This window comes from Mustela lutreola, chromosome 5 (assembly GCF_030435805.1).
Source record: "Mustela lutreola isolate mMusLut2 chromosome 5, mMusLut2.pri, whole genome shotgun sequence".
Classification (NCBI taxonomy): domain Eukaryota; kingdom Metazoa; phylum Chordata; class Mammalia; order Carnivora; family Mustelidae; genus Mustela; species Mustela lutreola.
Window position 1 is genome coordinate 59505561 of NC_081294.1, and position 16935 is coordinate 59522495.

A 16935-nucleotide genomic window follows, 5' to 3' on the forward strand; every position below is an offset into this window, starting at 1 on the left:
AAAGAGATAGTTTGTCCTACTCTACTGTCATGGCTGATAAATATGGATTTATAAATAAGTATAAATAAATAAATAAATAAATATGGATTTACATTCACATAAGATATCAAAGCTCGTGTTAGGGAGCCTTGGGAGGGAGTTCTGTTCAGTCACTAGGCTGTTATCTGGCAACTTCCTGCACTTGTGGTGTTGGCCTGGGTGGCGCTAAGTACCTACCTGGTCTCTCCACATTTGCCTGGGGGAGATCAAGCTGGTGATAGCCCCCAAGCTTTGCTGGGGTCTTCTGGCTTTCCAGTCACTAGGTTTCTAATGTGCCCCAGCCCAGTGGGCCTGGTGGAGGAGGTGCAGAGCGCCCTGGGGAGAGGAGGGCGGGCCCTGAGAGGGAGTTTGAAAAGAGGAAGGAAGTGGGGCCCGGAGGAGCGCCTAGCCACCCCCTGGCTGCTTCCCCACAGGACGACGTGAGGCACCCGCAGCTCCAGTGGCCCAGCCATGGCCCCCTGGCGTAAAACTGACAAGGAGCGACACGGCGTGGGTAGGTCTGGGCATGAGGGAAAGGCAGGTGGCCTGAGAACCGTGTGCTGGAAGATGCTGCGGCAGCCAGCCGTGTGGGCACAGGCAGGGAGGGCTGACCCAGCGTCCTGGGCTCAGTGACTTCCTCAGCTTGCTTTAGGGCCAGCTGAGTGGAGAAGAGGAGGCAGGGGGAGAGGAACATGGGCACCCTGCCCAGTCGACTTTGCCCATGGGACACAGACTGTTGTCTCTCCACAATGCTTCTGCAACCCCTACATGGGGTCCAGTTCAGGGTGGCTTTGTGTGCCCCAGTCCCAGTGTTTCAGGGGGTAGACTTCATTGCCCCACATAGAGAGATGACCTCAGAGAAGGAACATCTGCCCTCTCCTCTTGCCTGGCCTAGCATGCCTTCCTCCACCCCTGTCCAAAGTGACACCTATCTGCCTGCTTCTCCTGCCTGTTTCTTCTGGGTCAGATGATCCCTTATTTGGTGGAGGGTCCAGAGGGCTGTATAGGTTTAGGGAGTGGGGCTGGAAGACAGGGTCCTTCACTCAGCCCTTGAGAAGCTCTGGGGAGAAAGGCTCCTGCTAGGTTATCTGGGGATATCCAAGAAGCCCGCTTCATCAGCTTCAGCCATCTAAGCTCCCAGAAGCCTCTGCCTCAAGCTCAGGGCGGAAGTGGTGGCTGGGGGAAGGGAGACTTCAGGTACTGGGACTCTTTCTACTAAGTGGCACCCGTGGTGCAGCTTCTGTAAACTCACTGTGGTTTTCAAACACAAGTGTAAATTTGAAAACCACTGTATGATTTCCTACATAGGCAGATACAAGACGCCACCCTCAAAGATGAGCATTGAATAAGCCCCAAGTCAGTGAGACAGAGAGAGAGAGAGAGAGTGAGGGAGAGAGAGATTAGATAGATACAAGGAGTCCCAAGGCTGCTGTTGGAGAAACACTGCCCCAGAGAGTTCAACATTTATCTCTTCACTTGCTCAGCTCTAGGCAGTAGGGGTTCTGAACAGAGAAGAGACATGAACAGATTTGTGCTGAAGCCAGTGTGGAGGGAGGCTGGGTGGCAGACAGGAGACAGTATTGATTCAGGGTAAGTAGAGCAGCAAATGGGGGGAAGAGTTCTACCCTTCATCTGAGGGGCTATAGTGCATTCCTGCTGTAAAGGCCCTGTGCTATGATGTGAAGATCGTGGGCTCTGGTGACAAACTGCCTGTTCTTGGATTATAGTTTCTAATACTTTCCAGCTCTGTGACCTAGACAAGATACTTACTCTCTCTAGGGCTCAGTTTCTTTATCTGTATAATGGGGATAATAATAGCACCTGCTTCCCAGGGTTGTTATAGATGTAAAGGAATTCATCCACATAAAGTGCTTAGAATGACAATTACACAAAGCAATCCTCACTCACTAGATGTTACCAGTTATTATTCTTAGACTTTGCCCTCTGCATGGGGGTTTAGTTGAGGACACGACATCACAGGATGGGACAGAGTTACAAGATGGAGTAGGGTTCCCACTTTCCCTAGCAAAGGAAATCCTATTTAGGTGGTCAGGGATTGGGAACTTTGTTAGACACTAGGCCTGAAGTCTTCTTGATGATAGCATAGCTGACATTTTTCATGCCTACTTGTGAAAATTCTATTTCATGGGGGGTCAGAAGGTTGATGACCATCTAGGGATCCAGAGAGCACTTGGAAGGTGTCTGCTTCTCAAAGGGAGTCTCTTTTCTCTGCATCTGAATGCTGGACTCTTTGTCAGGCCCTGGGTAGATGGAAAGACAAAGATTAGGTTATGATGATATGGGGGACTGGATTCATGGGACAGAAAGAACAGGGACCTAACAGTAAGGAGCTGGCCTTTAGCTCTGGCACCATCACTATTTGCAGACAGGTCTGTCATCTGGTCTTCTCAATGTAAATCTAGGTCTTAAATTTTTCTATTTTAAAGTGTTCTTTTATGAAAAGAATTTGAGATAATGAATATGGGGGCTTGGAAGAAGAGAGAAACATATAAAGGATTAGGGGGTTCTCGGAGTATCTTCAGAGTCCCAGCCAGGCCTAAACACACAGGAGAACCTGTGCTTTGCTTTCCTATTTGGTTTCCTCATCAGTGCTGGTGGCATCAGCCAGCCTTCTTCTGGCTTAATTCTCAAGGAATGCTTATGTCTGTCTGTTTGTCTCATGGGCTGGCTTTACACGAGACCGCTTCTTCACCAGAATCACTGGCTTCTTTGTCATCTTCTTATCTTGTGGGCAGCCCCAGGTGACCTTCCTATATATACCTCGTCAGATTATTTTTCCTTCCTTAATGGAATATTAACATGTGGTCCATTAGAATTACAGAGAGTTCCAGAAGTGGGGAAAAACAGCATGACTATGAAGTAAGAATAGGCACAGACTGCCTTCGAGGAGATATTTGTAAGGTTGGAAGCTTGGGTTGTGAAGTCAGAACTGATTTCAAACCTGGGCCTGTTTCCTCATCAATAAAGTGGGGGTAATAAGGATAATGTGCATCTTGTGAGACTGTTGTAAGGATTGAATGGGGTAATGTATGAAAAGCACTTAGTAATGTGGTTGGCTCAATGAAAGTTAGTGACTAAGGTCCAGGGGTTACTTAATAGTTGCAGAGCTAAATGAAACACAGGACAATGCCCCCGAATACAAGATTCAGGACACTTATGCCTTCAAAGAGTGTAGTGTTTTGTGGTTTATAAGACCCATTATCATGCAACATCTTTGGCTCCAGAATATCTCTATGAGGCATTATTTTCATTTTACGGATGAAGAAACCAAGACCCAGAGTTCACATAATTTAGAAGTACTTGGGCTTGGTCTTAGATTCAATTATCTTCAGATCCCGGGTCTTTGGTACCACACAAGGAGAGAATCCAGGAGAGGGGGACATCATAGAAAAATTTAGGATGTTGGAATTTATGTGGCATTTGGGTCAAACAATAAATATTCTGCTTTGGTTTTAGTAGATGTTTGTAATGAAAACAAAACAATACAAAACTTTGGAGAGGTAGAGTGCACCCAGATTGTGAAGGGCTTTGAGCCAACCTTGTAAGCTTGGACTTAATTCAGTGCACAGTGGAATTTTAGAGCGGGCATGTCACCTATAAGAATTTAATATAATTAATTATAAGAAGGGCAGGGATTGAACACAGAGGTATAAGAACAGAAGTAGGTAAAATCTTCCTGTCTCTTGACTGCCTGATTAGTTAGCCCTGCAAGAGTCCACTTACAGTTAACATTACCTTTGGCCTTTACTATCTTAATCCTCTGACTCTCAATGATGAGAGTTTCCACCTTGGAGGAGAGAAGGGAGAGCAGGAAAGGAGGAGGTAGGAGGAATAAGTTACAGTGTCAGTTAGGAATAAGTGTGATGAGTGATGGAATACCTCCAAAACAGTGGCTTAACCAAACTAGAAGCTTATTTCTCTCTCAAACAGAAAGCCCAGAAATGGTCCATGAAAAGGTGGTAGAACAATTCATTGTCTCCTGCACTGCTTCCTTGGCATGAGGCTTCTGCCTCCTGAACTGAGCTGATTGCTCAGTCTCCAGTTGTCAGATCCCCCCTCCAACCAGCAAGAGGGATGTAGGGAACAAGAAGGGCATGACCTTTCTCTTTAAGGACACTTTCCTGAAGGTCATCTTAACACTTCCTCTTGTATCCTGTTGGCTAAAACCTAATCACATGAAGGAACCTAGCAAGGGTAGGTAGGAAATGTAGTCCATTATGTAGGCAGCCATGCACCCAGCTGAAAATTAGGAGTGCCATTCCTAAGGAAGGAGGGGAAGAAGGATACTTGGGATGATGTATTAGTTTGCTTAGGTTTGCCATAAGAAAGTGCCACAGGCTGTGTGGCCTAAACAATAGGAATTTATTTTTGTGTAGTTCTGGAGTCTGGAAGCCTAAGACCAAGGTACCAGTAAGTTGGTTTCATTCTGAGGCCTTGGTTTACAGACAGCTGCCTTCTCATTGCTTTGTCCTCACAGGGTCATCTCTGTACATGCTCATTCCTGGTGTCTCTTCCCTTTATAAGGATGCCAGTCATATTGGATTTGGGCCTTACCCTACCAGATTCATTTAATTTAATCACACTAAACACCTGATCTCCAAATATGTTTATATTCTGAGATACTGATGATTGGGATTTTGACATATGAATTTAGGCTCTAGGTGGGGGCAATAGTTGAGTCCCTAATGGATGACCCATGGTCTGTGGTATGATATTTAAGGGCTGTACAAGAAAGCTTCAAGGCCAGGCTTCTGAGACAGAGTGAGGATAGAAAAAAGGTTCAGTTACCCTGAAGCTGAGCTTGCCAGGAAGGATTTGTACAGGAGCTTCAGTGATGTTGAGAAACCTCTTCTCTATGCAGGTGTCTCTGCTTAGGATTGTGTACCTTTGTGTAACTATGTATGGGGAGTACTGGTGGTTCTTTCTAAGAGCTGTGAGGGAGAATCTGTTCTGTGACCCTCCCTAGCTTTTGGTGGGTTTCTGGCAATCTTTGGTGCACGTTGGCTTATAGACCCTCGAAGCATTCTTTACTTCCATCTTCACAAGATGTTCTTCCAGTATATATGTCTTTCTCCAAATTTTCCCTTTTAAATAAGGACATCAGTCTTCTTGGTTTAGGTTCCACTCTGGTGACATCATTTTCACTTGGCTACATCTGTAAAGATCGCATCCCCAAATAAGATCACACTGATGTACTAGGGCTTAGGACTCTAACACTTCCTTTGTGCGAGGGCTACAATGCAAACCATACTAGTCTCTGCAAAAGTAGAGAAAGTGTCTTTTCTACACGTTGACTGGGGAATGAAGATGAAACTGAGACCACTCCACGTTGAGGAATGCAGGTGGTGCTGTTGTAGTGCAGGACCCTGGACAGAACTGGTCTGCCCCAAAATGGACAGATCTGGAGTGGGCCATGGACACTTGAGTCTCTTGCAGCACAAACTTTTACTGAAATGAAAAAAAAGTCCTTTCAAAATGGTTCAGTTAAAAGGTGTGTGTTGCATATGTGTGTGTGAAGAGGCGAGTGGTGTATTTTAAGGATCGGTGAAATCAAATAGAAATCCAGGAAACCTGAAAGGCAGACCTCCAGAAGGGCCTGAATAAAGGTGGCCTTGCCTTCCTTCTCATGGCAACCCAGCTTCTCTTAACACATCAGTGTTGCTCTCCTTACCAACTCCTTCTAATTCTATCACTCCTTTATAACTTTGATATCCTGATAACACCATGGTCCCATGGTGGTCCCAGCGTGCCACGCACTCCAACTCTGCTTGACTTTGCAGTTCAAGCATCCACCAAATCTTCTTCTCTCTGCATTTATTTATTCAAAGTTCTGAGAGAGAGGTCTGAATGGACTGACTCACATTTTCAAGAAAGTCCACTTAGATCAGAGGCCTTTGCCAACATAGGAGTGAGTTCCACTCTGATCAAGGGGCTGCTCCTGACTGGTCCAATACACTGTGATTATGGCTTGGGAACATGTGGCTTGCTACTCATCTAGCAGGAGCCATGGGGGGGGGGGGTGGATCCTTTGAGGAGGAAGCATGAGTAAAACATGCATCCCAAATACACTCAGGGAAGAACTCTACTACAGAGGGGGCAGTTATACTGCTTTTATAGCCCGAGGTAATAATCAAGGAGGAAGGAGAGAGAGCATTGTTCACTCACTAACTTGTTGACTCATTTATTTCATTTACTCATTCATTCTTCATTTATTTGTTAAATATTTCTTGGGCATTTTCTATGTGCCAGGCACTATGCTAGACACTAAAATTACTGGAATTAGGCCAATATGATTCCCACACTGTTAGAGCTGATAGTCTAATGGGGAAGACACAAAAGGACTTTGTAGATGAATCAGTAAGCATATAATTATGTTATGAGATGTGCCATTATAATAAAAATTTGTCCCATGATTGAGAATATTGGAGGGAGGGCTCTTAAATTAGATGGTCTGGGAAGGCCTCTGAGGAGCAATGGGGGAAGAATTCCAAAGGAAACACTTGGAGGGATCTTAGTACATGTATCTTTGCTATGGAGGTCAACTATATCTTTTGACGGGTCTCCAGAAATTAGTCTGGTGAAACAAACAAACACTACTGGAAACCTGATTCCATCCTACTAATTCTTAACTGTCTGGCCTCCCACTTTCTAATGCTTCAGTAATTTGGCATTGTTTAGAAGTGGCTGCTGGGCTGGCTCTTTGAGTCCACATAAAGGAGATTTGTCCTAATCCCTAGGCTTACAAGATTCTTACCCTTAGTGGCCACCTTAATGTTTGTATTTGAATGAGCCCTAACAGACTGTGTTTACTAAGTTCTGCTTTTTCCTAAGATCAGCATCCTTCTATTGCTGCTGTATGTTGAGACAGACAATGTAGTCACCAGAATATTCCAATTTCTGGACCTTTGGACTGATGTTTGTTTGTTGTTAAAATTTACAAACCTTTAACTTAGTAGTCCGTTACACGTGGGTGCCACAGTCTGTGTTCTGCAGCAAGTGTTCTATGAATGGGAAACGATAATGCTTATCACCATCTGACTCCAAAGGAGTCTGGGTAGGGACACTATAAATGTTCCCTTTAATAGGCACTTTCTCCTTTCTTCCTACTTCATTTAATTCATGTGAGTTCAGGCTGAGTTTGTAACCTTCTTAGGTCTTATTTGGTTTTTAGTTCTCCTTGGAGAAAGTCGTCCCTTGCCCCTGTGACCTCACTAGGTCACTGTCAGCCTCTGCATTGGTTTAAAGTTACAGTCGCAGTAGCTGGGGCTAGAAGAGGATAGGACTGATAATGGTCCCTCTCTAGACATTACTTCAGGACAGTTAGAGGTCCTCTGACAACATGCAAGCCCTTGGGTGCAAGCTTACACTAGGATAATAGAAGGAGACCTAGGTGGACACTGTGACTTGCATAAATGGCCCAGGATCTAACACAAATTCTGAACAGAGCAGACGCTGAGCAGGCATTTGTCAGACTGGATTGAGCAGTGACAGTTCCAGGCCTGAGACACCATGATCAGCATGTTGGGTTGCAGCAAAAGGACATATATTGTGCCAGCTGAACCCAGAGGGTTTGCCTGGGGAAGTAGGATTGTGCTGCTTGCCTTACTGGTGGTGGCAGTTCGGGGTTGTATCAGAAAAGAATGTTCTGGATAGAATAAACAGCCAATGCAAAGGTCCTGAAAAGGAAGCCTCTCTAATGTGTGGGAGTCCTTGTGACTGCTGGAGAGAGTAAGCAAAAGGGTAGAAGTGTAGGAAATGAATTGTCTGAGGGGAGGTTGTAGTGCATAGTGTCTGGTACACAAAATGACCAGAGCTTTGGCTCTAAATGGGAGGGGGTGGGGCATTTTAGGGTTTTCAGCAGAATGGCAGAATCTTCTATCTTTTTAAAAAGATTGTTCTCTTTTATGATGGATAGAGGGTAATTAAATGTGGAAGCAAGGAGGCCAGTTAGACAACTACTATAATGGCCCTGGCAGGAGATGGTGGTGGCCCACACCAGGGAGACAGCAGTGGAGGAGGAGAGATGCGCTTCAATTCTGAATGTGTGTGTTGTTGGTGGAACAAATGGGATTTTCTTCATGGATTAGAATTGGGTATGAGAGAAAGAGAGGAATCAGGAGCGACTCCAAGGTTTTTGGTGTGAGCAGCTGGAAATACAGAATTGCATACGGGACTTCATTAAATACTTGATTTGAGTTCTCATCTGCATTGTCATAAATAATACATTGCTTCACTTTTTTCCAGCATGGTACATTTGCAGAGCACTTGTGGTACCATGTTTAAGCACACTGAGAGGTGTGTACTTTTATCATCCTTTCACATATGAGGAAATTGGGGAGCTAAGACCTTCAAGGTCTCACTGAAATACAACAATTTTCAGATAGTTTTCTTTTCTTATTTATTTATTTATATTTTTTATTTTTTTATTAACGTGTAATGTATTATTTGCTTCAGGGGTATGGGTCTGTGAGTCATCAGTCTTACACAATTCACAGCATTCAACATAGCACATACCTTCCCCAATGTCCATCACCCAGCCACCCCATCCCTCCCACCCCCTCCCTTCCAGCAACCCTCAGTTTGTTTTGTGAGATTAAGAGTCTTTTATGGTTTTTCAGACAGTTTTCTTACAATTCAATCCTGGAGGTACGTCTTCTGTTTTATCGGAGACTGGTTTTGTACCTTGTCTTTTAGTTATGTAACCACATGTCATCTCTCCCATTGGACAGCACATTGTCTGAGGGCAGGGCTGTGTTTTGGGGTCAAGTTTGAGTCCACCAGCCTTAAGGCACTAGCAGAAGAACATTAGAGAAATTAAGCATTATTGTAAACTGGGACAACTTGGGAATCCAGTGGAAGCTATAAACTATCTTCTTGCAAATTAACACATGTGCAGTTTTGCATTTCAATTTCATCAAGGCCTATTCATGGATGTGAGTTAAGTAAGGGCCTGATAAATGTACTCAGTAATTATTTAGTAAACCAATACAATAGACACAACTAAGGCATTCTGCCCAAGATGTAAAATGTTGGTTTTGGGAGCTGTGAAGAACAAGAAAACTGTTTTTTTTTTTTTTTAAAGATTTTATTTATTTATTTGAGAGAGTGAGATAGTGAAAGATAGCACAAATCAGGGGGAGGGGTAGAGAGAGAGGAAGAAGCAGGTTCCCCCGTGAATGGAAAGCTTTACATGGGGCTCCATCCCATGTCCCTATGACCATGACCTGAACTGAAGGCAGATGCTTAACAGAGCAAGTCACCCAGGCATCCCAAGAAAACCATTTTTTTAAAAAAAGAGTTAGTTATTTATTTGAGAGAGAGAGAGTGTATGTGCATAAGTAGGGGAGGGACAGGGGGAGACGGCAAGAATCTTAGCAGACTCTTTACTGAGTGCGGAGTCCAATGTGGGGCTCAACCTCACGACCCCGAAATTACGACCTGAGCTGAAATCAAGAGGTGGACTCAACCAACTGAGCCATCAGACTCTCCAAGAAAACTATTTAAAAAAATATTTTTGATTTATTTATTTGACAGAGATCACAAGTAGGCAGAGAGGGAGGCAGAGAGAGAGAAAGGGAAGCAGGCTCCCTGCTGAGAAGAGAGCCCGATGCGGGGCTCAATCCCAGGACCCTGAAATCATGACCTGAGCCGAAGGCAGAGACTTAATCCACTGAGCCACCCAGGTGTCCCAAGAAAACTATTTTTAATATCTGTTCATACCAATTAAATTCAGTAAGCCTGTGCTAAGTGATAGTCCTGAGCTGGTCCTTACATACACATAGTCTTTCCACTCAGGAAGCTTACAAGCAAGTACTAATCTCTCTTTCTTCTTTTTGCATGAAGCCTCAAACAACACCATTATTAGTACTAATGTCCCCATTTCATAGGTTGGGCATGGGTACACCTTTTGTTTCATGTTACCACAGTTCTGCCATCACCCTTGTCATATTTCATGGCAGACTCATGTTTGAATTATTTGGGTCTTCCATATAATGTAAACTCCATTATGGCAAGACAATGTCTCTTGTTCTTCTCCAGCATGCAGCAGGTGCTCAATTAGTAATTGTTGATTGGATGGATGGATGTGTGGGTGGGTGGATGGATGGAAGGGAGGGTGGATGGTTGAGTGGGCTGGATAAGTGGGTAGATGAATGAATTGGTGGAGGATGGGGATAGGAAGGTGATGGGGTTGGAGGTTTTCCACTTTCTGGTGGCCTCATAAGATTCAGATGGACTGAGTTGCCCTATCTTGATTTCATGTCTTCAACCATAACCTTTTCCTGTGAGGAGGCTGGGTCCTATGAGAACACAGAAATAACTGGGATGTTTTTGAATCTTTCCTCAAACATCTGGACCCCTGTAACTGGCCACAGTCCCAACTCCACAGTTTTTACACTGGGACTCTATTCACATGGTCCAATTGTCCCTTACTGGGACTGTGTCTACATCAAGCTAATTTCCCCTTCCTCCTCCCTGCCCTTACCACTTTTTTCTCCACCCACTTTTTCAGGGGCTCTCACTCCATTTCATCCCCTTGTACCCTGACTCTTTCCAGTTTCACTTCCTTTATGGAGCCCCTCTTGATCACTCTCCTCAGAGAGTCCACAGCTGCTATGGCCCACAGCTGAGCCCTTTATTTTTATTTTTATTTTTTCAAATTATAATTGCTGATACCCCAATTATAATTGCTGATCTTTTTAAAAAGGTTTTATTTATTTATTTGACTGAGAGAGATCACAAGTAGACAGAGAGACAGGCAGAGAGAGAGGAAGGGAAGCAGGCCCCCTGCTGAGCAGAGAGCCTGATGCGGGGCTCCATCCCAGGACCCTGAGATCATGACGTGAGCCGAAGGCAGAGGCTTAACCCACTGAGCCACCCAGGCGCCCCTGAGCCCTTTATTTTTAAGATGTTTCTTGTTTCTTGTGGGTTCAGCTAGATTTCACAAAAGCTCCAGGACAGCAGGAGGTACCCCTTCTCACCTCACTTTTCTAACATGCAGGATCCAGCAGAGTGCCAGATACTCCCTGTAATGGAGGTGAGGGGCTAAAGAAATCAGCCCTTGATTTCATCATAAAACCACTCTTCCAACTCTGGCATGTGAATGCATGAACATAAGGGAACACGTGTGTGAGCTCATATGTGTGCGCTTATAGAAGCACTGAAAAGGAAAGAGTGAATGCCACCATGATATTTTAGAGCAGTAGTTATCAACTTTGACACTGTTGACATTTGGGGCCATATACTTTGTGATGGGGCTGTTCTGTGCATTGTAGGATGTTTAGCTGCATCACTGACCTCTACTGGCAAGATGCCAGGAGCTCCTTCACTTTCCACCCCCACCCGCCCCCCACACCCCCTCCAGATTGTGACAACTGAAAATGTCTCCAGACATTGGTAAATATTTATTGGGGGCAAAACTGTCCTTAGTTGAGAATCACTGTTTTAGGGAACTCATGGCAATTCCAACTTTCTCTTATTGGCTGACATGTCACTTTTATTCACTAAAAACTCAGTATAGTTGCATGTAGTTTGGCTCCTTCCTAGCTAAGTCACCCTGGACTATTCACTGAATCTTACACTACCTCAATTTCCTCATCTGTAAAACAGAGGTGACAGTAATTGTACCCAAGAATTATGGTGAGGATGACGTAGGTGGATAAAGCCCTTGGAATAGTGTCTGGTGCATAGAAAGGGCTCAGTAGAGGTTGTAATTCCTCTGTCTTCTCCTGGTCTGTGGAGGAGCATCTCTTCCTTAGTTACCTCTGTTGTGATTCTCCCACCTTATTCACTACTGACTTGCAGTGGATGTGAGCTCCGGCCTTACTGCTGGAAGCTTCTGCTGGGTCATCACTGTTGTTCTCCCTGATGCAACATCAGGATGTCGCCTTGATGCTAAGCCTGTCAACACCTTGCCCACAGAGTTCAGGTAAACTATGCATTTTCAGTGAGTGCCTTTCACTCAAATTGAAAGCTAGTTTAGTTCCCCGCCTAGAGGAGAGACCCTCCAAAGCCCAGTTCAGGGACTAGAGAAGTGAGCTTCAGGCAATTGCATTCTTTTTCTCCATTATTTTTGTTTCTCAGATGCATCAACTTGTCCAAACTCTATTAACACTTGCTATTTGCTGAAGCTTTTGTTTTCAAACATGTCAGCAAAGAGCAGGGCCCCAGATGAGGTATGAATCCATCCTAAATATCACAGGGCACCTGATGGCTACCATCAAAATGGACAGCCCATCTGTGTCAACATCTCCTGAAGTAATCTCAAGAAATTCAAGAAAGCATTTAGCCAGAAGAAGGGGCATATTTTATCCTTCATCTTCACATTCCTCCAGTACAAGTATTTATTAAAGCTCAGTAAATATTGATTGAACTTCCACTGTGGGCCTGGTGCTGTTCTCAGCCCTGGAAATTCAGTGGTCAACAAGGCAAACTGTCTTCACCCTCACTGACACTAGAAAAGAAACTACAAACACTAGAAAAGAAAATGAACAGGTATTGTATATGTGTACATACCATATATATTATGTGTGTGTGTGTATATATATACATACGTGTGTGTATATATATATATACACACACATATATATGCATATATATGTATACTGAGTATATACTCAATACACACATACCTACATATATACATACATACATACACACAAACACACAGTAAATTATAACACCAGAAATGAGCTGGTAAGGGAAGCAGGGACTTTGGACTCTGATCTGGGCTTGAATCCACTTTTTACCACTTTCTAGCCATGTGGTCTTGGGCAAGTTTCTTAATCTCTCTTTGAGTTTCTCATATGTTACATGAGGGTATTATCTTGGAGGAGTACTGTGAAGATGAAAGGAGGTGATACTCATAGAATGCTAGGGATTTTATCTGTCTTATCTGTCACTGCCACTCCAGTATCCAGAATAGTAACTAGCACACAGTAGATGTGCAAACGAATGTCTCTTGAAATCATATATGCCTGGTACATAATATATACCCAAAAAGTGTTTACCATTTTGGGGGGAGTAGCAAGCAGTGTGTACAGTACTTAGAAGGTAGACTTCTGGATCGACCTATCGATTGACCTATGTAACTAAGTTATGAGGTGGATAAGATTACCCTCCTCCTGTCTCAGTTTTTTCATAAGTTCAAGTGAAACATTGTACTTCTCTTCTAACATAGCACAAGCTACGGAGACCCCACAGTAATTTCTTCTGTGAATTGTGTGCTATAACAGTGTGTTTACTTTTTTCTTATTTCTCTCAATTTGGGTTCCTGATGAGCAGTATATGGCAATATGTTTACATAGAATTAGTGGCTAATCAGTGGATTCTATTTCTAGGTTTGTTGGAAGTTTCCCCTGTCTCAAAGTAGCTGCTTCCACTGGCTTGCCAACCCAGATTTCCAACATGAGTGTCCTCATTGGGTTTAATGAGCTCAGATGGCCCTAGCACTTTAAACATCCCTTTGGTTTTCAGCTATAAATATTTTGGTCTGAGTGGACTTATAGGTAACCAATTGCTGCCTTCGTTCCTGAGTATAGTATTTTAATAGAGGGAGAGGTCAAATCCTTCACGAGGATGTGTCGATATTCTCCAGTTTCTGGAGACCTGATATGAAAAGGGAAGCTAGAATGGTTGTTTTTTGGAATCCTGCCATCAGTCACCTGTCTGTCTTCCTTGGGCCAGCATGAGCAGGGTAGAGCAGGATATGATTTCAGTGATTTTTTTTTCTTATTTTTTATCCTATATCTTCTTATGTTTTTCTGCCCCTTTCATCCCTCATTTAGAAGTTGACAGTGGTTAAGCCTACAGGGAGTAGGGAAGAAGGTGATCTGTTTTACACTGGTCAGAAATAACTCAAATGAGGATCATAAATAAGTAATCGAACTTTAGCAAACAGTGGCATGCTGGCTCAAAGTTTCCTACTAGTCATTTAGAAAACGTAACAGAATTGGGTACTGGTATGCAAAGCCACTTCCTTTGTCAGTAATGTCTGCTTTTCCCCAAATGGAGCCTTAAGAACAGAGGCCCTTATGCAAAGGCAGAAATACATTTATGAATTAAACAGTGACATCAGTTACTTTCATTTTCAGAATGTGTGAATCTTTGGAATTAATATAGACCTTCATGTTGAATACCAGGTTTCAAGATCTGCCTAAGACACCTTCTTAAGTTGACTGATTGGAACTTTCTTCCCCGAAAGAGCTGGGTGGAACAAGGAAGAGATTTCTAAGGAAAGATGGGGAGGAGACAAGGAACAAGTCACAGTCTTTCCCCACCTTAACAAATAAGTGGATGGACAGACCTAGTTTGCTAGTGCTTCGGAGGCCAACTCATATTATCGATGGTTTTCTTCTGTTAGAAACCTCAGCTGCCTCCTTGGCCCTGCCCAGCCTTGTGACAGGCATGTTCTTAGCCAGACTGCTGGGGCTGGAGGGAGGAGGGAGTGGAGAGTCTAAGTCAGGGCACAAGCAAGCTGGAATGTGTCCAAATGTCAGCAGCCTGTGTGGGGGTTGGGTTTGAAATTGGGCCAAGTGCAGAGGGAATGAAGAAACGTTCTCTGTTGGTTCAGGAAAAGAGATTCTTGATTCCCCTGAGGGCCTTCTCAAGGTTTGCTTTTGAACAAAGGATGAATTTTATTCAGTGTCAACCAACAGTGTCATTTGTTGCCAACTGCAGGGAGGTAGGTTTAAAGGTAACCCAAAGAAGCACTCTGAAGGAGTCCTTCTGAGCAACTTGCCTTAGGAGTTTTTATAATGCTGATAAAGAGAAAAATAACTACCATTTATTGAAGACTTACTATGGCCAGATATCAGTCAAGCCCTTTGTGTCTTAACCTCAGCTGAGCTTCCGAAGGACCCTACAAATTAGGGACTATCATCTCCTCCATTCTACAGTTAAGGAAAATGAGGCTCAGGGAGATGAAGTTACTGCTCAGGAAGGTTTCCACTGACCCTTACTGTGATTTTGTCTGGAGTACAAGAAAACATCCCTCCCCTACCCAGAGAAGGTGCAGGTCTTGCAAGTAGGTCACAGGTTGGGTACTAGCCTCCAATGCTTTCTTGCCTGCATGGCCTGGTACAAGGCAGAGCCTGTATATCACATGCTATGGCCCTGGGTTTGAGGCCAGAGCCAACAAAGAGTAGAACTGGGCTCAGGAGCCACATCTCTCTTGGCCCTCAAGATTTATCAACTTTCAGGATGGAGACTTTGCATTACTATGAATACCTATAAAGACTAGCTATTCTCTTGGTGAAAGGGCTGATTTGTATAGATGTTTGGACTAAATAGCCCGTAAGCTTCCTCCTTTTCTCTTAGAGAATGTGGCAAGATGGAAAAATGAAGCAGGCTCTGGTGAACACCTGAGTACCTGCCATCTAGGTTTTGGGGAGGGTGAGAGGGGCAATGGTATAGAGAATGTGTAAGGCATAGGGCTAGGTTTGAGTCCTGGCTCTGTGACTTACCACCAAAAGGGTAAGGGGAGATTTTGGGTGAGCCACTCAAACCCTCTGAACTTTATTTTGCTCATCTGTAAAATCAGGGTAGTAGCTACCTCATGTAGTAGTTGTAAAGAACATGAAAGGGCAACTGAGAATATGCTTCTCTGGGACACAATGAAGCAACATTATAAGTACCTCTTGTTTGTATTTGAGAACAGTTTTGATCTCATTTCTTCTTGAAGGCCCCCCTTCGCTGATATGCTAAAAAGATTATTTATTTATTTATTTATTTATTTGACAGAGAGATAGAGAGTACAAGTAGACAGACTGGCAGGTAGAAGGAGAGCAGGGAGCCCGATGTGGGGCTCGATCCCAGGACCCTGGGATCATGACTTGAGCGAAAGGCAGCCACTCAACCAACTGAGACACCCCGGTGCCCCTGGGACCTCTATTGTCTTACTGATTTTATTCCTTCTTGTTCTATCCATTATTGATAGTGGGATATTGAAGTCTCTGATTATTATTGTAGAAGTGCCTAGTTCTCCTTAAATTGTGTCAATGTTTGCTTCATACATTTTGGTGTTGTGTTATTGGGAACATATGTTCATAATTGCTATATGTTCTTGGTGTGCTGACCTTTTTGCCAATATATAATGTTCTTTTTTGTCTCTTGTACAACTTTTGACTTAAAGTCTGTTTTGTCTAATATTAATACACTATAGTGTTCTTTTTGTTACCATGTGCATGGAACATTTGAACTTGTGTCTTTGGATCTAAAGTGAGTTTATTGTAGATAACATATTTTTGGATCATGGTGGGTTTTGTTGGTAGTGCTAATGATGTTTTATAATTCTTTCTGTCAATCTCTGCCTTTTGTCAGGATGGTTTAATTCATTTACATTTAATGTAAATACTCATAAAGAAGGATTTACTGCTAACATTTTGCTATTTGTTTTCTGTATATCTTAATGTTTTTCTGTTCTTCAATTCTTCATTATGTCCTTTTTTATGTTTAATTGATTTTTTTCCTAGTTTGCTGATTTGATTCCTTTTATTTTCTCTCAAGAAAAAAAAAATTTTTTTTGGTTATTTTCTTAGGGATTAATCTGGGGTTCACAATTAACATCTTACAATAATAACAATATATTTTGAGTTAATACTAACTTAGCTTCACTAGTATACAAAATCTCTGCTTCTGTACAAATCTATTTCTCCTCTTTTATTGTTATTGTCACACATTACATTTTTATACATGATATACCCATTATTTTGATTTATAATTATTGTTTTATGCATTTGTCTTTCCAATTATCTGTTAGCAATGGACCTCTGTTTCTGTTTATCTCTTAACTTCTTCTTCATTTTAGAAAGATATTTTGTGAGAAATAGAATGCTAGGTTGAGGTTTTTTGTTTTTATTTTTTCCCTTTAGCACTTTTAGCATGGCCTTCTAGCCTCCG

General features: G+C 43.1%; 1 protein-coding gene across 3 annotated transcripts in view; it reads left to right on the forward strand.

Annotated features, from left to right (window-relative positions):
• Nucleotides 1-386: 386 nt before the first annotated feature.
• The window catches only part of DOCK2 (dedicator of cytokinesis 2), a 417788-nt gene continuing 401239 nt past the window's right edge, over nt 387-16935 (forward strand). For 2 of the 3 annotated variants that reach the window (XM_059174267.1, XM_059174268.1), the window contains exon 1: nt 388-532. In XM_059174267.1, the coding sequence (XP_059030250.1) occupies nt 490-532 (43 nt within the window). In that variant the 5' untranslated portion in view covers nt 388-489. Of the gene's footprint in view, nt 533-16935 lie in introns of all 3 variants that reach the window. The other variant, XM_059174270.1, reaches the window with a different exon arrangement.